At 40.5% G+C, this 20,521-nt stretch overlaps 2 protein-coding genes and 2 non-coding genes across 5 annotated transcripts in view; 2 read left to right on the top strand and 2 right to left on the bottom strand.

Moving 5' to 3' along the window:
- Positions 1–217: 217 nt before the first annotated feature.
- Positions 218–17,261, top strand: fam81b (family with sequence similarity 81 member B). Its single transcript, XM_071927506.1, has 8 exons — positions 218–246; positions 813–1,032; positions 2,391–2,509; positions 6,108–6,237; positions 6,986–7,092; positions 11,793–11,928; positions 12,734–12,935; positions 16,145–17,261. The coding sequence occupies exons 1-8, from the start codon at positions 218–220 to the stop codon at positions 16,276–16,278; spliced, it is 1,077 nt and encodes a 358-aa protein (XP_071783607.1). The 3' UTR covers positions 16,279–17,261.
- A 297-nt stretch (positions 17,262–17,558) lies between these two features.
- trnaf-gaa (transfer RNA phenylalanine (anticodon GAA)) lies at positions 17,559–17,631 on the bottom strand. Its single transcript has one exon. It is a non-coding gene; the product is annotated as a tRNA-Phe (tRNA).
- A 2,343-nt stretch (positions 17,632–19,974) lies between these two features.
- Positions 19,975–20,048, bottom strand: trnai-aau (transfer RNA isoleucine (anticodon AAU)). The gene has a single exon. It is a non-coding gene; the product is annotated as a tRNA-Ile (tRNA).
- Positions 20,049–20,256: 208 nt separating this feature from the next.
- gig2p (grass carp reovirus (GCRV)-induced gene 2p) overlaps positions 20,257–20,521 on the top strand; it is a 359,050-nt gene continuing 358,785 nt past the window's right edge. For both annotated transcript variants that reach the window (XR_011785597.2, XM_071927470.2), the window contains exon 1: positions 20,257–20,329. The gene's annotated coding sequence lies outside the window, so the exon portion shown is untranslated. The remainder of the gene's footprint in view (positions 20,330–20,521) is intronic.

Genomic DNA, 20,521 nt, shown 5'->3' with positions numbered 1-20,521 from the left:
AACATATATTGTAAAGGGTCTGGCCTGGAGAGGGCTATAACACTTTTACTCTATTATTTGACTTCAACAATCCAAAAGGTAACTATGACAATACATTTAATTTAGCAGAAAAATTGTCTGTCATTAGGAAAAAAAATGACAAACACGTGGCTCACCAACATGTCATTTTCCTTTTTTAGATAATTCCTCTGAAGTAAGAAGCATGTCACACGAACCAATGTTACAGCCCTATCACAATCACAGCAGGTACCTTTTATTATTTAATTATATTATATATTCACTTTTGTTAACCATAAAAACAGCTTGTCAGTTATCTTTCCCTTCTCTCTTAGTTCCTGTGGGTAAGTAATTCAACTATGCTAGATTCAATCAGCTTCTGAAAGGGAGACAACTTCTATTTCCCCAGTTGATGGAATGGAAATAAGGTTGGGGAGCACCAGCAACCTTTCCAACACCGCTGTGAATCACCTTGATCAAATTAATCCTTAATCCACAATAGCATCAGACAGGGTGACACAGCACGCACAGAGACATCAAGTCAATGTGAGATCTGGTTTGTTGATGGCCTGAAGGTATGCAAACCAACACACAGTACCCCATCTTGTCTTCATTATTCTTTTGGGCGGGTGAGCGCTTTATTGGATTATAAAAGGATTTTTTTATTTCCTGATCTATTCTTTGCTTCCATCGCCACAAAATGTTAACTTAATTTCGCATTTTGCAGCCCTTACAAGGCAACATATATCCCAGAATAACAGAAATCAATACTCGTGAGCTTGTAACTCTGTGCTCGTCTTTCTCTGGATCTTTAGTCTCCAAACAAGGGCTGATGCCTTGGAGGGTCGTCTGAGCGGTCAGGAGAGGACGCTGGCGGTGCTGCTGGAGCAGGCTTTCAGGATCAAAGAGGAGGTGGCAGCCGGCCTGCAGTCCACCCAGGGGTGTGTCCAGGTCGAGGCCCTTTCCCGCAGGCTGCTGGAGAACCACATCCTCACCGTCACGCACATCGTCAAACAGCTCAGCACGGACATACAGGTACGTGACTGGGTAGGCGGTGGGTAAGGTGTCAAGGGGGATCAACATATTTCCTTTGCAAATTACTTATGCAATCAATTGATGCACTGTAGTCAAGTATCCTGCGGCCTCTGTATTTATTGATCAGTTTTGTGGTGGATATCTCAACCCTCTCATTATGTGGATAAAGTCAGAGTGAGTGTTGACAGTTAAGTGTCCCTCTGTGTGCAGTGTCTGTTTTGTCTATCACTGTCTCTTCGCCTTTCCCTCACCATTCTTTTTTCTGCTCTTTCTTCTCCATAGAAAGAGCAGAAAGAGCTTCTCCACACACACACACACACACACACACACACATACACAGCTGATTTGATTACACTTGATAGAATGGTGCAGTGCCTGAGCAAAGCCTCTCTGAATCTCATCATCCACTCATGGACATTTTCTCTGTATAAGCAAAAAATTTAACGATGTATGTCATTAAAAAAATATTGCAGTGTTTTGAAATGCTTGCCAATAATGTCACTCAGAAGAATTATTCGATATTAACTGCGTGGTGCATGGAAATTTGACTAATCAAACATATCAATGTTTGGAGTCATATTTGACTGAGCACAATATCACTCCACGCACTGATAACTGCCTTAAGCAAACAGAGCAAATAAAGTCATACAAGTATCATTAGTGCAATCCTAATGGTCCATTTACACTGACATGGGCTGTCATTATCTGAAATTATTACATTCATTCCTGGAGGCTAATAAATTCTCTGCACGTGAATGTTTGCAGAAGTAATAAGCCTAGCCGTGAAGTGAATACTCTACTAAATCAGATAGAGTAAATGAAAGCATCATTCCACAGCTCACTATTGGCTCTTAGTATAAGCCAAGGGCACGTCTCCTTGATGCTGAGTTACCAGAGCCTGACATGTGAGTGGGCCTGTCCTGTAAAGTGATTATCCATGCAAAGGTAGCGTAGGCAGGCGTGACCAGATATCTGGCACTTTGTACTTATCTCCCTCAGTTAAGTACAGAAGGCAATCCGCCCACAGCATTTTTTTTTCACATTATTAAGACTGGGGACAGAGAGGGAATTAGATAAAAGATGAGAATTTATCATCCTTTATATCAGATAAGAAAAGTGTCACCTTTTTAAAACTGTACCTCACACAATCCTTTCCCTACTATATAGCCTATGTTCAGGTTTTCTGCTAGGAGTCAGGACCGAAGCAAACAATTTCATAAACACAAAAAAAAAAATGTTTAAGTCTCTTTATTGGCAGTTTATTTCACGATAATTTACCGAAAAAAAAGACAACATTTTCTTCTCCTTTACAAAATGTACTGTACATACATTAACCGTGCTGTTTTTGTTCTGAGCAGGCGTTGGAGAGCCAGATCGCCCAGAGGGACTCGGTCACCTCTGGAACCTCGTTGGCTGTGCAGAGCCTTGACCAGAAAAACGTGGCTGGGATTGGAGACCTGAGAGGCAGAGTAGCCAGGTATGCACACCAGGCCCGGGTCAAATAGTGTCTGCAAACACTTAGGTGCCAGATGGGCAGCAGAACGTGACAAATACAACAATAAAATGAGTGCCAGAAATTTTATATCATCACAGGAAAATATCTGAAAGTTAATTTAACTGTGACTGGCAACTTGGCTGACACTGAATTGTCCTGATGTGAAAAACTGCACCCATCTGGTATCCCTAGCAAACACTATGAATTATTTACCATTTACCCAAGTCTGCCGCACGCAGCAATTTAACTGTACTTTCCTTGCTCATATCCTAGTACATGTTTCTCTCTCGCTCAAGTGAAATGAAATTACATAACCTTCATCCTCTGTGTCTGGCAGCTCTTCACAGTCTCACAACTTTCTATCTTGTGTCAACATCGCACACACACACTCTCTTACACAAGCTAATTATTTCGTTCTCACCATAGAGTGAACTTTCTAGGTTTGAACACTCTCTAGACCCTGATTAGCACTCGCTCGTTATCTTGTGTCTGAGCAGATAGCACTTATTAGGCTGGATAGCTGAGGAGAGCCTGTCATCTGTGCACTCTGCTAAGCAGGACGATCATTTGCATTTACGATAGATGTGTTTGTGCTGCCGGGTTACGGAAGTTGAATCCTTTGAGTAAAACATCTTTTGAACATCCTAGGCAATCATTGGTCCCGACAATTTAATTTCTCATCAGATAGCAAGATCAAGCAGACAGTAGGAATGAAAGTAGATGTGCGAGTACAAGGGGATGGTAAAAATAGAGCCAGGCGCTGAGATAAATCTTTGTGATACTTTGTCGACATCAGACACTTGCTTCACACCAGGCTGACCCTGTCTAGAGGGCTGCCCCCTCTTCCCACTGTGGACGTTTGGGAGGTCAGGGGTGTGGAGGGGGATGGCCAATTACTCAACGAAAAGGTGATTCATGGTCCTCTAAGGGCTGCCGAAAACACTCTCCAATTTAAACTAATGACCTCTGATGGGCTAGTCATGAATAAGCAAGTAGGCCAGTGGTAGGGTTTTTCATAAACTGCACTTCTAAGTGAACCCTATTTAAGAACTGGTGGATTGGTCTACTGGGAAATAATCCCAATCTCACACACCCAACTCAATAATTTGCTGTAGTGTTTGGTTACTGAGCTTTTATTGTATTTATCACACATTATGGTGACATACACACACACACAGACACACATACACACACACACACACAGAGCGAGAGAGCGAAAGAGAGTCATATATTTAGCATTAGACAATAAATTGAAGCAACTTGACTAATATGGTTCATTTATTTTACCCACAAATGAGTTTCTCTGTATCCCAGTGAAAGACAGGCTTGGTGATGACATAATAAATTAAGTGTAGGAGGAGAGCTATTTCGGAGTTATACTGGTAATAAGGGCAGCATGGGAAGTAGGGCTGAAACGATTCCTCGAGAAACTCGAGTAACTCGATTACTAAAAATCATCGATGCAAATTCTTTGCATCGAAGCTTCATTTAATCCATATAACTATATACACACTCAGTGTGTTTCGCACGGATGATTATTACTGTTGCACAACGCGCTGGAGAAAGAGAGAGAAAATAGCGAGGGGCGAAGAGAAGAGACAGGCCAGAGAAAACGACAGAAAGTGTCCAAAGTTTCGGATCCAGTGTTGCCAACTTGGCGACTTTGTCGCTAGACTTAGCGACTTTTCAGACCCCCCTGGCGACTTTATTTCTCAAAAGCGACTAGCGACAAATCTGCCGACTTTTTCTGACCATGGGAAGCAATGTTAATGTGTTGAATCCCAAAGCATTTGGCAATAAATTGGTTCGGCTGATGCTGGTTTTCTCTACTTGCTTGTCTAATCCAGAGAGGTCTGACGGTCACAGCGCTTCCCACACACAGTGTAGCTCCTTCCCTCCGCTGAGAGCAGGGACTGTAGGATAGGGTCCACTTGTAATTGCTACCGGCGTACGCCGAAACTGGCCGGGTGGGCGGAGTCAGCACTTAATATTAAAACGGGATGAGATGAAGGCTAGTAAAGAATGCACGTTAATTATGGCTATATGTAATGGCTAGTTAAGAACGTAAATCAATATGGTGGCTAGTTATGATGTCCCTAAGTTAGCTAAGTTTTGCTCAAGAAAATAACCACAGAAAATAAAATGCTGCAGTCAATTTGTGAAAGCCTGAGCTTCATTCATGTTATTATTATGATAGTCACACACATACACACACACACACACACACACACACACACACACCCCACACACACACACCTACTCCCCTCACAGTGATGCATAAAATACCCCAGAAAGCAAAATATCAGGTGGTGTAAGTAGCAATTGGAGCCTAAAATGCACCAGTCCAATACAGCAGGTATATTCAGTTTAGTTTGATTGCAGTGAGTAGGGTCAGCAGGTGTAGGGCAACCCTTCAACATAGTAAATAAATGTACATTAGCCAGTCTTATGAACTTGTATGATATTTAGGCCTAGTAATAAATATCAATAATAATAATTATTTCACCTCGTTTTCAGTAAATCACAGTGTCGTATGGACAGCTTCGTGCGGACAGCTTTTCTCTTTTGTATATTTACTATTGCTCTTTAATAAAGCAAAAGTATTTCTTATCCGATTACTCGATTAATCGATGGAATAATCGGTAGAATACTCGATTACTAATATAATCGATAGCTGCAGCCCTAATGGGAAGCTTACGCTGACCAATCAAACTGTACACACAGGATAGCTATTAGGAGAAAGATGTTATATGGGGAGCTGTAAAACGTTTTGACCACAAAGTCTGCTTAGTGTTCCGATTGTGCCCTAGGTGCTTGTGCGGATTTTTCTAGTGCTTAAATTGATTGGTAGTTGTGTTTTCATCAATAATTATTGGGCAGATATAAACGAATATGTATTCACTAGGGATAGGGCGATCTGCTTATCTCACGGCACGATTCAATACGCGATATGGTGTTCACGATTCGATACAACTCACGATACAATGTAATAAATAAAAGTTCAGTTTATTTCTGAGCCACAAATCTTTCTAGCAATGTCATTGGCTTTCTAGAATGTAAACAACAATTTAAAAATATCTTTACAAAGTGCAAATAATATAATTTAGATGGAGAGCTTGTGAAACTGTGATGGTCAAGCCGTCTCATTTGTGATTACTACAGCAGAATAAAATGGAGCTAATATCACAATACATTTTTTTTCAGCCCCACGATACATTTTTGTATTGCGATATATATTGAATTTTGATATATTGTCCCATCCCTAGTATTCACTGAAAAATGTAGATTTGTTTGTACACCATCCGAAGAAAAAGATTCAACTGCTTGGGATTCAGCGTGGTCCGCTTATGGCTTCCACGTGCTCGCCTTGAAATGTATTGACAGGGACACCTGTCTCGTTCTATCTGTCAGTCCACCTGCCTCTCTGTCTACCATCTGAACCGCGTGTGTGTTTGAGCGTGACACTTTCCTCTTTGTCTCTCCATCCTCTGCCCATCCCCCTGTCTTCACACCTTTCCTTCACTTCCTCCCATTCTTGTGCCATCTTCATCCCTGTCTGCTACCCCACCTATCATCCCAGGTGTGACGCCAGTATCGCCCAGCTGAGCGCTGATGTGAGCTCTGGGGAGAGGCAGCTGATCAGACTGCAGCGGGAGGTGATGGAGCTCAGGTCAGCTCTGGATGTACGACTGAAAGAGCTGGAACTCAAGGTGAGAGACGGTGCATCATTACCAATCGAGTTCTTGGTAATGGTGTTGTTCACAGTACTTGCCTCCCCCCTCTACCCTCTACCCCCTCCTATTCCCATTCTATTGAGCCTGGGATTTATTTAAACACTCCAGTCTTAAGGGAGCGGATGATGTGCTCTTCTTAGTTAATCCATTAGGTATCACAAGTGGATTACATTCATTTAAAGGCTGCTTCCGTGAAGGAAACAGTAATCTGGCTTTATTTAAAACACACAGGGGGTGAATTTTTCTGTTTACTCCGAGAGCGGACGGCTGGCTGTTTGGCAGGTGATTCTGAGCTTATTGCTGCTGAGTGAGGCTGGCCCTGTCCAGTGAGTGAGCTCACACCAGTCTCACAATCTCAACCACAAACAGTCTCTGAAAGGACGGATTGAGATGTTAAAATTAATTCACATGGGGACGCCAAGGTCTCTCCATATACAGTTTTCACTGCCCCTCTCAGTCCAATTCTTTGTTTTGATTATTTTTCTCTTCAGGATGAATATTTGCGAGAATAGTAAAACCTTGGATTAAAACATCTGTCACATACTGTATGTTTGAATGGCTTTCATCATTTTATTAAATCTAATGCTTCCTACTACTGCCCCCCCCCCACCCCCCCACCCCCACACACACACACACACACACACACACACACACACACATAATAGCATGTGTTTGTGTGTGTGTGTGTGTGTGTGTGGGTGTGTGTGTGTGCTCCTATTTCCAGCTTTTTCAGGTCGTGGGTGGACTGGAGGCCTCCATGACAGAGCGTTCCCAGGGCCAAAGGAGCTCCATGTCTGACCTGCATCGCCAAGTTAAACTACTAGAGGCGAGGTGAGCCCATGTTAACAAAATCTGTGGTCATAACCTTTAACTTCATGTATCAGGCCATCACTGTGCATACAAGCACACCATTATACATTGCAAAATTCCATACTTTCCAAACTTTAATTTCTTGACTGGATTGAAGAGGTATTCAGTGTGATGTATGTTTACAGTGACTGGGAAATGTGACTATTCACTTGGCAGTATTGCTCTGGCTCTACAACTAGATTAAATGTCATATGTGTATCGGGACTGGAAAAGAACAATATTCCACTTTTCCAGACATTTGTCTTCAATTTACAGAGTTCTCAAGACCTGAAACTGAACAAATCCATTATTCAAACATTTCCATACTTTCCAGACCCACACAGTCCATCCCAGTAGTCCCTTTTCCACAGCTACTTCAAGCTGAGTTTATCCAGCCAGGGCCAACTCAAAATGTTTACGCCATGGGCACAAAAGAACTCTTAAGTTTATTTGATTGTATAACTCATCTGATAAATAATCTGTTGGCAGCAATATGCAAAAGCAATTGCATTGTGCTGCCTTGGGGGAAATGGAGAGGCTTGAATGATGACTAAACTCTATTTAGCATTGTTGTAGTTCTGTTGTGGAAACCAGGCTATTGATTATGCTACAACCAAAACAAGATGCAGAACAGATCCCCAATGTTGTCTTTCTTCTGTATTCAGCTCCAGCATCTTCCAAATTACAAATGCAAATAATCTGCATATAATCTTTGAGACAGGAAAATGATTTAAAAATACAGTATTAATTATGTATATAAATATGTATACCTACTTTTGAATCACCTGGTATTATATTATATTGATAGTATTGATTATATTATATATTTTTGCAATTTAAAGGTCAGTCCTTGATTATCACTTTTTGGAGATTCTGTCAGATTATGCACTAAATTGCAAATTAAACATATAAAAAAGTAATAAATAAACCAACAAAATAGTATTGTTGATGCAAGTTTTATTTATTATTTTGAAAAGGACAACAGATATAGGCGTGGTTCTAATGATGTTCACATCGACTGTACAAGTCATCATCCTCTTCTTGTTTGGTGCCAGACAAGCATGAAATAACTTTCCACTTTCAGAGTCCTCTGAAGAATCTTCTGAAACCCTTATTTTTTTATTGGTTGATTTCCACTGACTGATGATGGAAAACATAAACAATAGGGTTTTTTTCACATTTGTCACATTTAAACCAACTGTAAGATGCATCTTTATTATTTGAAAATACAACTCACCTTTGCTTGCCTCAGGCACATCTAGGCAGTTAGTTGAATGGCAATCAGCATCCTGGCGAAAACATTGGAGATGTATTAGCATTTAAAAGGACACTACTTACAATCTTGTTGATGTTATACCACAATATTCCTAAAAACAGTCAGCAAACCAAGTTAATTCATGAATTTCTCACATGACAGTTTCGTACCTTATCATATTTCAAGCCTTCGAGGGAAGCATTCACGTTGGTGGCAAAATCAGTTTTTTCACTACTGATTTCATCAGGAGTTGGTGCCAGATCACTTAGGGTCAGGTCGCTGTGGGTTTGAACACTGACGTCCTTAACCACAATAGCTTCAACCTTCTCAGTGATGTTGGGCACTTGGCTGTTTACCCCCTCAACTTGAACTGCCTTGTCGTTCCTTTTGTCAGTGAGCAAGTACAAGTAGTTTGTGGCCAAGTTGTTTTGAGGAAGGTCAGGGGAGTCGGACACACTTGTCAGTGTAGAGGCGTTTGCCTCCACTCTTGAGAGAGGCAGCCAGTTAATTTGAGGCATGCACAAGTTTGAACTATATTACTTTTGTTAGGGTGAGCCAGGTCATTGCAATCCATATTTGAAATCAGGTCTGTTTTTCAAGTCAAATCAGGACACTGGGTTCCTCTGCACTTGTGACTTGCTCCGTGGCATCTGCTGGAGTTGGGGCCAGGTCAAATACAAGCCTGGCATGATGCTTTGCAGTTGGGAAGGATTTTAACAGTTTCCTGCTCTCCATCTGTCTGACTCTGAGCCGAGACTCTCTGAGGGGCTGGGCTATTCTTAGACTGCTATGTCAAATGTTTGTTCTGAGTGTAACCCAAACTGTCAAAGAGTGGTGCATTATTATAGCTTCTATATATAATATATAGGAACAGATGCTGAGTTGTGAAGGATGATCTCTGATAAGAACAAGAGATTGATTTCTGGCAAAAATTGTTCTGTGATGATAACTTGAAATTGTCCCGGGGTCCACAATGTGAGTACGATGACCCAGGTATCCACATCGGCCAAAAACTAAATGTGGGGTTTCATTTCTATATAAAATGATGATGATGTTCATTACACAATATTTAATCAACACAGATGGTTACATCCACTAAAATGTTACTTATTCAATAACAAGGCTCAAGATAGCTAATAACTTCATTAATATTTAGTGAGTTTGAAGTTCAAGCCAGCAAGCATTTAATCAGCAGGTGTCACATCTTTCAAATAGTGGATATGTCATTTTGGAATGAAACTCTTTGTGTGTTAATCAAATGAACATCTATGTACAATTAACCTTATTCATTGGACAGTATCCAAGCTCTAGAATGTACATATATGTACATTCTAGAGCTATCATGGTTAGGAGCCAGCATGGAGCAATGAATGACAGGGATGGCTCTGTCGTAATAGACCTATAGTGTTACACTAATTTGTAGCAGGAACACGTTCTGAAGAGCAGCCACACACACACACACACACACACACACACACACACACACACATACACGCACATAGGCCTGGCATATGCCTCATTGATTATCTCATTCAGGAAAAACCCCTTGAATTGAAGGAATGAGAACAAAGAAGGTCAAGTGAATTGAAGTGCCCATATGGGCTTTAGAAAATGGAAAATTACCCACAGGAGAGAATTCCTGATGAGTCATTGTGTACTGTGTGCTAGTACAATACAGCCCAAACAATATTTCACTCAGTATGTCCAAGGTGGCAGCTTCCATCTGAGAAATCTTAAGATGACTTGACCCTGTGAGCTGGATATATGCGAGCTACATACAGCTATACAGACGGCAATCTCTTCCTCTACTGGAGGAAGACAGATAGACCACGCAGACTGGGAACTATATGTAGGCCTATGTGTGTACATTCGGGTTGTGCAGAGATGCTACCATTTGTATCTGTATTTGCTCAACTAACAAAATTATGTATTTTTGTATTCAGATAAAAATCAGAAATGGGTGTGGAAGTGGGTGTGGTTTAGGTGGAAATGTAGAAAAAAAGATGCCAGGAATTCCTTGTTTTGCCTTGTAATCTTTTCCATTGCTAGTGTTGATTAATTAGAGGATCAGTTCACCCCAAAATGAAAATTCTGTCATTATCTAGTGAGTTTGTCCGATTCCACTGAAGTTTGTCATTTCCTCAGTTCATTTCAGCCAACATTTGAAGTGAATGGGTCAGGCTGTTTAGAGTTCCAAAAGGGGCATAAAATGACTGAATGAAATCTAGTTTCTCTAAACAGTTCATGGAGCATAAACCAAGTGTTTAAGCTCACTGACAGTTACTTTTTGTTTTTGACAGCACGAACAGTTGTGTGCTGTGCCAGAAGGCTCCGCTCACTTGCTGTGCTGGCACACACCAGGCACAAGGCACTCTCCAGCACAGGCACCTAGCACCTTTTTTTTTCCAATTCAAAAGTTATTTTCAGTTGAATATGTCTTCTCTACAGTATTAAAAACTATTTAAAAATCAGAATAATATTGACCAAATTCATAGAGACGAAGATTTGTATAAAATGTTCCTGCTTTGCAAAATATGGTGTACGTGTGTGTGTGTGTGTGTGTGTGTGTGTGTGTGCGTGCATGTGTGCATGCGTGAATGTGCGTTAATCTATTTGGTTGTGAATGTATTGCATGTATGCGTTAGTTTGAGTATAGTGTGCCTCCATGCACATGTAGTAGCAGCAGCCCACTGCAGAGCAACAGCTCTGCCTGCTTGGAGAGGCATCAAGTCAAACCAAAAAAAGCAGTGTGTGTGACAGGCTATTGCTGAGAAGGTCACACTTCTAATTACCCCAGAGAGAGAGCGATTCTGAACACTGACTCCCAAACAACTATTCCATTTAGAGGAGAACACAAGCTCATTCCAAAGGTGAAATACTGGGGGAAACTAAAAGCTCCAATTGCACTACTTGTTCACTTAGCCTCATTAAAGTTTGAAGTGTTACGACCACAGCAGCACATAAAGCATGATAAGTACAATAGTTTTTCATAACCTTTAATTCAGCCTATGCCTGTTCCTACAGGTGATGCATGTGATATGGTCAACTCGTACACATTCAACAAACACTTTGTGGTTATGAACTGTATACTGCTCTATTCAGATAACAGACTGCAATGTGTTTAATAATGTGAAAATGCCCTCAACTCCATGGGAAGATTAAAATGGGTCTTCACATTTTTCTGGGGGAGTAACTGGTAGTTTCTCAATAAAATTCTAACTTTGTATGCCGCTACTGGCTATGCCATGCTGCCCTAGCATTCCCAAGTCTCTCTACAATATAAAACAGGCTGAACAAAAAGATGTCTAAATATTGTCAAGTTAGTTTATACAATGTCATGATAAAATGTTTCCAGGGAAAATTATGAAACATTCAAACCCTGGAGAAAACGTCTGAAACAACTTCTCTATTCCGTTTCTCTCTGCAGGACCTCTAGTGGACTGAAGGAGGCCAAGGAGGAGACAGACCTGCTGAGGAAGTGGACAGAGCAGCAGCTCCACAGCTCTGTCCAGACACACACACAGGGCAGCCAGCAGCTCCGCTCACTACTGCAGGACAGAATGGTACAGCAGCTGTTTGTTTGACCCATAGTGGTGTAATGATGCCCTTACTGACAAAATCCAAGTCAAATTTCCACAGGGGTTTTCAGAATATGGTAAACCATGTCTTTACTTATCTCAGCACCTGTGTTGTCTTCTGGTTTTCATGCCTTGACAATCAGCGAATCACGTTGTGCGAGAGAAAACTTATTGTGGCTGGCAATTAGGCCTAAATGTGCTTTGGCCAGTCACGCCTCTTGTAGCTGTGACTCAGCAGAAAACTTTGAAAATTGTAAATCAAGTAGAACAGATGCTGAGAAAGCTGGGGAGGGCAGAGAGGAGGGTGGAGAGGAGGGCGGAGAGGAGGGATTTTGGCTGCATGTGTGGTTAAAGATGCTATGTGTAGCATTTTTAAACACCAGTATATCATTGTCAAATTAATTGTGACACCTTTATATAATTACTGCATCAAATGCGACTGGTCGATACAATTGGTAAAATTGGTAAAATGCATAATAGGCCGGTCTCCTCGGCAATGGTCTCTTTTGTTTATGGTATATACTAATATCGGTTATACTTATGGTTAGTAATATCAGAATTAATACGGTAATGATTTAATGATGGTAAAGTGTTACACATAGCACCTTTAAGTGAGTAAAATGTATAGGACTGTTTACACAGAAATTGTACTGTAATGAAGATAAAAAAAAGTGTGGTGCAGTGACTTTGAGATCTTGGATATTGTGTGTTTGTGTATGTGTGTGTGTGGCTGAGTTTTGGTGAACACGCTCATGCATGAGCGTACATCTGTCTATCTGTCTGTGTTCAGTTAGAGGCAGAGTCCAGATTCTCTGACCAGCTGTGTGCTCTGGAGGCCCGTGTGGAGCGCTCTGAGGCCCAGCAGCACCAGGCCGGCCACAGCCAGGCAGACCAGCTGAAACGCTCTGAGACCAAAGTCAGCAGGAGGATGAACTCACTGGAGAGCAGCCTTCACCAGGAGCTGCAGCTGCTCAAACAGGACTACCACAAAGGTGGGTGATCGCTGTCAGTAGCTCCCTGTCATCAGTGAGTAGACATGTGCATACTATATATGTTGACACATACGTTGAAGAAAAATGCCCAAGTAAATAAACGCAGGAGAGAGAGACAGAAACTGTCCCGTTACGGTACAAAGGAGTTTACATGCCTAATTCAAAACCTTTCCAACTCACAGCTACTAGGCACCGAATATGTAAGACAAAAGGGAAATTTTTACATATTGTTGTCATGTAATTTCAACAAATAGCTAAATTTCTGTAAACCTTCAGTATAGTCTTTATAATGTTGACAGCCACACAGTGAACACGAACATCTCAGCAGTGCTGTGGCCAGTCAGGTGCGCTTGTTTCATTGGCCAAATTTATAATCCATTAATCATTTATTTACACACCTAACACACTGTGTTCCTCTCACTCCAGGCGTCTGGAACAATTTTTATTATCAAGGAGCAAATTAACTGTGGAACCTGATCAGAACCACCTGCGCCCAGAAACTGATAAAGTGATTCAGGAGGATCCTATTGGGGATTGATAGCAGATTGAGATTGAGAACCACCACAAGACTCTCTGGCAAAAGCTGAAGAGGGAGAATGTAGCTTAGGAAATCTTGCCTACCAAGATGGTTAATAAGGCAATTCTTTCTTCACCATCAGTTTACTGAATGTGCCAGGATGTTTTACTGGTTTGAGTAGATATTATAAACATAGTGACCGGAAAGTTAAAAAAAAAATAAATAAATAAAATATATATACATATATATATATATATATATACATATCCACAATGCTGTGTGACATGTCTGATGGTAAAGTAAATGAATAAGAGAAAACGCCAACAACAATAGACACTAGATGCATGTGAAGGTTCTGTCTGGGCCTATAAACTGTAGAGTATCAAAAAATGTATAAAGTCTGTTCACCAAAGGCTAATCCACTTGGCCAAGACTCAGAGGCTAAATGAGGGAGCTGTCTCTCTTAAGAAATTATTGCTCCCAAAAACACAAGCCAGCACTTTGTCTGTGCCCTAATCTCAAGCCAAACAGGGAGAGCAGATTTTGACGTCATTATGAATGCTTGACTAAGCGTTCTATTACTTGCAGCAAAGTTACATTCTGGATAAGTGTTTGTCCAAAATATATGGGTGCTAGATGGCAGACAAATCAAATATATAAAAGCACATCACATCAAAAGCAATTTCTAGGGTCATGGTCAGTAGAGCCATGTCTACATGGCACTTCTATATGACAGAAAGAAAACAACAAAACAACAACAAATTAACTAACATAGACTGCTGAGCTCAAATGCAGATGCAGCAGGCTTTTCAACCAGGGCGGGTGTGAGCTACAGCAGCTAACTATCTCAGTGTGAATAAGTCATGGGACAGGCCACAGAAAATATAGCAGCTCGGCTCTGCACCAAGCCGCCAGTGACATCCATCCCCATCTCATCGCTGTGCCAATTTGTTGCTCGTTTCCCCAGAGTCTTGGCACTAGATCTCAAGCCTTCTCCCCCTTTCTGTCAGTCTGTCTCTCTCTCTCTCTCTCTCTCTCTCAGCATGCAGCTCTTATGAAAGACTGACAAACAGAAAAGAGGGAATGGCTCGCTCAGTAAATAAAAGCAAGGGTAAAATGGTCTATGAATCACCTCTCAGCCTCCAATCTTGGCACTACAGAGTCATCCATCCATCCATACTTCACTCTATTTTCAGTGTAGGTTGAATAGATGGAAGGAGATGGTATGAGAGGGGAGAAAAACAATGCATAATTGATGAGGGTCGTAAATATTAGACGCAAGACGGGCAGAGAGAGAGTCAGAGAGAGAGAGAGAGAGAGAGAGAGAGAGAGAGTCAGAGAGAGAGAGATTAAATGTCCCATCATTGTACAAAGAACTTTACCCTTCCTACTCACAGCTCACAGCCACTGGCTATTACTTCTTAGGCACAGAAAATATAAGCAAAAAGGATAAACATTTCCATTATGACCATTAGGAAGAATGTACCAATTGAGGCTTGCATCTGTTGCGACTGACACCAAAGCCTAATGAGAGCAGGTAGATGAAGTATCATGATGATGTTTAGGACCATAGGCGATTCTAGGCTTTGCAAACAGGGGTTGCAGGGATATGAGAGAGAGAGAGAGAGAGAGAGAGAGAGAGAGAGAGAGAGAGATAACTGCACAACATCACACACTGCTTGCCTTTGTAAAGTAAACAATGTTCCTCATAAGATGAAACTACGTACAAGCAAATGTAACAGGTTTATGACAACACTTTCGCAACTGTGCATCAGCAAACGAGACGACAAGATAGGAGTCAACACAGTGACTCATCACAACAATCACATACAGACAGCATGAGCACCGTAACATTACACAGCGAGGCCAAGCACCAGCAGCAGAGCACTCAAAAAGGACAGCACAGACAGTGTTATCACGTCAAGACATCACTTAGGCCTGGTCAGCCTGAGAGGGCTATATGTCAACTCAGCTAAAATGATCAAAGATCCACAAATGGCCAACAAAACTGACCTAGAATGATCTTAATCTATTCAGCCCAGCCAGAAAGTGTAGTAAATGATTGTCCGTACCTTTAGACGGTAAATGGAAGCTTGCTGTTTTTCTGAGTTGCATAATTCTCGATAACTCTGGAAATGCTGTCTTCCTGGGCCTTCTCTGTCTGTAGTAGGGAGATTACCAAATTTGAGACTCTGGTCCGACGTCGTGGTCCTCAGCCATCATTGGACCAATATGATGTTGCTAAAGAAATGAACAGTTGTGTATGTGGCATGAGTGAGTTGAGAGGACATTACATGGTCGTTACACAGATATCATACAATCATGAGAAACAGAAATGAAAAACAGAATTTAAAAGAATCTTTTTTTTAACATAAGTATTTCAAAATTTTAATGTTGCCATTCCAACAGTAGGGGGTGCAATTGCACCCTTTGCAAAAAATTGCCAGTGATTAGGTGTGTTATGCCTCCTTCACATCTTCACCCTCTGCTGGTTTGACAGAGACTGGAAGTCATTCATTCCAATGGAGCACGTTTTGTGGACAGTAACAATAATATAATACTTCCATGGACAGTAACAGATTAGTTCTTCCTACTCTTCAATTCCTATCTCATTCATTCTCTCATTTTTTCACCTCAGTTGCACTTTGTCTATCTCCTTTTCTTCTGTACACTCACCCTCTCTTTTGGACAGGGTTCAAGTCTGTCCACGATGCCATTGAATCCCTGAGGCAGATTGGTGACATCAAATCCCGTCTGGACAAAGAGAAGCTTCAGAAAGACATCAGACACATTCGCAGCAAGGTGGTGGAGCTCAGGGACCTGTGACATTACGGAAACAAGAGGAACTCCTTTTCAAACATTTTCTCCTGTGAGCAACAGTTTTAGCCAAGTTCTGTTAAAATCTAAATAAAATGCCTTTAGCCGTTATATATAGGCTAAGACTCACACTCAAATGTCATTCTGTAACATTCTTGATGGTTTCTTTACAGGCACTCATATCCCAGCTTCCAGCTTATGTCCATGTAGCTGTGTATCACATGCCTGAAAGTATTCAGATTATGAACAACTGGGCGTATTCAATGTTCAGCACTTTTGAGAAGCAGAGAAAAATAATAAAATAATCTTTTGTAGAACAGAATAGAATTCCACTTTTATGAAATGTTACACAGCTCACATACTGTAATGCTGACTATGCAAAATTCCTGTTTGTTGACTTAAAACAATGTCTTCTTGAACAAATTGTGTGTCCATTTCCCACTTTTGAAATTGATACATCATTGCTGAAATCTGAGATTCTTGTGAAAGATTATGGCATATAGTAGGCCTATGTAGCATATAATTGTTCACAGAAACATTGCTTACTGGGACAGATTGTTAGGCTACACAATAAAGTAATTTTGATTATTGAAAAAAATAGTAATAACAAATGGCAGCTTTGAGGTGAGCTGTAGCTAATTTAGTAAAATCAAAAATGTAAGAAGTTGAATAGTCTACCATTTTGCCTTCACTCACACCACCTTTATCACTTTAAGATGAAAGGATTCTGCAATGATTTTCCTTGATATGTTCACATTTGTATTTTAAGCAAAAAGCTATGAGAGGCAACACTTTCCAAGAGGCGTTGTTAGGCATGATCCTTGTTCTAAAGTTTCTGTAAATGACTGCATAGAGAGTATTATTGCTGCAAAAACAAATTGTTGCTGATAAAACAGCAGTAAAACAGAAAAAAGAATGCACATGATGAATACATGTTTAATTTTTAAATAATGACAATTCAATAATAATATTTACATGTTATTCTTTTACAAAGCAAAACAGTTAATGAAAAGTAGCTAAATAAAGTGATTGCTACCTGAGACAAAAGCACCGGTGCATGAGTGTTGATTTGCAGTTGGCGCATTAATACCTAAATAAACTACTACGCAACAGGTGTGCGCTGATTGAATATATTCCGTTGCCTTCTGAAGCGATTCAGCCAATCAGAACGAAGCACCGGAACTACGTGCATTATAAACTAGCTCAGAACTCATCAGATAGTGGTTCATACAGAGCCGTTCGTAGTTTGGCTGAACAACCACTGTCACAGTTTCTGTATTGAAAAACACTGCCGAAACCCGGGATCGAACCAGGGACCTTTAGATCTTCAGTCTAACGCTCTCCCAACTGAGCTATTTCGGCTTGGCTGTAGGCCTCACAACACCCACAGACTCAGAGCAGCAGGCATTTCTGTAGTGATTGTGTAATAACTGAAAATTTGGTTTTAGTGCTACTTTCAAGCTCACCACCTGCTCTGTCTGTGCAGCTGACCACTATAACAGCTTAAAGTATCAAACCCAAGCATATCAACGATTCCCAGCATCTAGGCTACACTGATGAGAACACCATACAAAGACCCAAGGCAGCCTAATTAGGCCTATCCATCATTTTAGTCTCAGAGGGGTGAACCTTGAAGTGCATGGCATCCACATTGCATGCCCCACACAGTCATACAAAACATATAATTTGCTCTCTATTTTGTAATAAAAGGTTACATTTTAAACTGGATATGTTTCCAGGTTCCTGTTCCTTATAAAAACTATCTCTGTATTCAGGAAAGCTAATGGCATATTTTTCACATAAAGAACCCTTATCCCTGATCAACCAAGACAGATCAATTAACAACATGCATACAACAGAAGCAATAGAGCCTACAATAAAATGTAAATGAATCAGCCATAAAAAAAAGGTTGTTCCAGATTACCAGACAGGCAAGCAAACCAAAGTTGTCAGGGCTCAACTCTTCCTGTGCTGCATAGCTTATGATACTAATTAGCTAACTGTCAGCTAGGAACATTAGCTTATAACATGACAGGCCAAACTATGACTGTCACACCATACTGATTATTGATTAGTAATCATTGTTAATCATTACTCGTCGTGTCTGCCACAAATTAGCTACATTTATGACTTATTTTGGATTTATGTGGTAATGTTACAGCAACATTGTGCTAGCCTAGTAGCCTGAAGTGTGTTTAGCTAACTTAAAACCTAGCCAACGAAGATGAGTCAGAGTTGACAACTGTAATAATGTCCATAAATGTACTAAGTATAATGTCTGAGACACTCTTACCTGAGATGAGATGAAATGCTTGCTGCAAAGGTGAGAAGTTTGACACTGGGGAGCCACTGGTCTCTTCTGATAGCCGCTAGCCAAAGATCACGTCTCTCTTTATAAGTGAGGAAATGGTGAAATTTCTTCCCTCCATTCTGACAGTTATTATAAACGACGACACAAATGGCAGCCAAGCGACCAACAACAATAGTAAACACTAAACATACAACAGTTGGTCCGTGAACATTTGGAAAGCGACCTGAATTAGGCCCTTTGCTAAATGGTACTGAGATAGCGCCATCTACTGACCAAAGAGGTAACGGATATACCATAAGTGAATGAAAGTGAATGAGCATCCAAAATTAATTAAAGTCTTTTAAAATTGTCCCATCGAGAACGACTACACCAAACCAACAGAGAACGCCACTAAGTGATGGCTCGGTATGCATATCTCGGTCTACCGTCCAGAAGTTTTGAACGCTACACCGGTGAAAATGTCACGCGCTTTGTCCAGCATCGTCGATCAATCTCGATTAGGACTGGTCGTGATCTAGACAAATGGCTTGTCTTTGGTGGCTGTTTGACAGAGGGGAGGGAAGTCATAACACTTCTAGACCATGGTTCAAAAGGAGCAGTTAGTAGTAGTTAGTTGCAGCTGAGACTTACGAAAAAGAGCTACAGTTATCTTACAATAAATCAGATACGCTAACATACTAATTTCACAGCAAAATATAAAAACACATATGAATATTATTGGATAGGCCTACCAGGAGATAAAAAAAAATAAAAAAAATAGTACGATACAAACCCAGTACTGAGAACCACAGAGATAGTACGTCCCTACAGTAATATTATAGGAATAAGTTATTATAGTGATTTTAGTTAGACTTTAAACCATCAGGGGAACCCGCGCACTACTTTTACGTTACGTGATAAATATTTGTAGATATGTTTAGACATCATCAGTCATCTGCATAAATAAACATTAGCGAATCTTTCATTGTAATGGAAAAAAAAAACTGTTGTAAACTGTTGCTCAGTCTTTTGAACTCTGGAAAGAAAATCCCCTGACTGAATAGCTATTTTGATTTTATTCTGTTTTCTGTTTCATTGTATTTCATTTTATTTTGTTTTACTTTGTAAAAGGATACAAGCTAGGCTAATAATTTATTTTAATATTTGTTTACTCAATTTTCATTGATATAGATAATATTTATAAAAATCATTTTTTTAAACTTGTTTATTTGTATTACAGATTTTTTTTTTCTTTGTTTGTTTTACTTATTGGAATTATTCATATTTAGTGCTGTTCATGCTATAGATGTAAGTTGTATGTTTCTGTCTGTATGTTGTAAATATTCAAAACTTAAAGACAAAAAGAAAGTGATGTTAAATTGGCGATGACTGTAACATCATTCAAAAACAGGTGTTGGCCAGTACGGGGATCGAACCCGCGACCTTGGCGTTATTAGCACCACGCTCTAACCAACTGAGCTAACCGGCCTCCGTAGACAGTTCCTAACTCTCGATGTCAGTCCATGTGAGAATAATTAGTTTATGAATGCATGAAGTTAAACCCAAGAGAAAAAAGAAAGGAAAGGGAAAGCAAGACACAAAGTTATTATCCCTCTTTGCACCACATTGGCGTCTGCTCAGTGGCGCGTGCTGTAGTGCTGACCTCATCCCTGAAACAGCTGCAGGGTTTCCTGAACAGCCTGCTTTCGATATGTGCTGAACAGAAAGTGAAAGTTGTGAGGTGACAGCGAACAACTATCGTCAAGGAAGGTAAGATTTGTTCCTATAAGATAATATTAGGTTTCTTGATAAGGTTAAAAGTGGTCAAGTGTATCAATTCATAATGTAGGGATGAGTAGGCTACTGGAGGGTATACCCATATAAAATCAATCACCTTTTTAGGCCGACTTAAATCTGTATGACACAGGCCTAGGTGTGCGTCTTGGTAAGTAGGACAAAACC

The sequence above is a fragment of the Centroberyx gerrardi genome, chromosome 8 (genome assembly GCF_048128805.1).
Source record: "Centroberyx gerrardi isolate f3 chromosome 8, fCenGer3.hap1.cur.20231027, whole genome shotgun sequence".
NCBI classification, from domain to species: domain Eukaryota; kingdom Metazoa; phylum Chordata; class Actinopteri; order Beryciformes; family Berycidae; genus Centroberyx; species Centroberyx gerrardi.
Note: the sequence above shows the minus strand (reverse complement) of the source record. Positions and strands in the feature narration are given on the sequence as shown.

What these genes read in the sequence shown, in the direction of transcription:
- fam81b (XM_071927506.1), top strand. Translation starts at nt 218, where the DNA reads ATGTTACAGCCCTATCACAATCACAGCAG. An exon ending in CTGAGAGGCAGAGTAGCCAG is followed by an intron (nt 2,510 to 6,107) that starts GTATGCACACCA and finishes CTATCATCCCAG; the next exon opens with GTGTGACGCCAGTATCGCCC. An exon ending in GTTAAACTACTAGAGGCGAG is followed by an intron (nt 7,093 to 11,792) that starts GTGAGCCCATGT and finishes TTCTCTCTGCAG; the next exon opens with GACCTCTAGTGGACTGAAGG.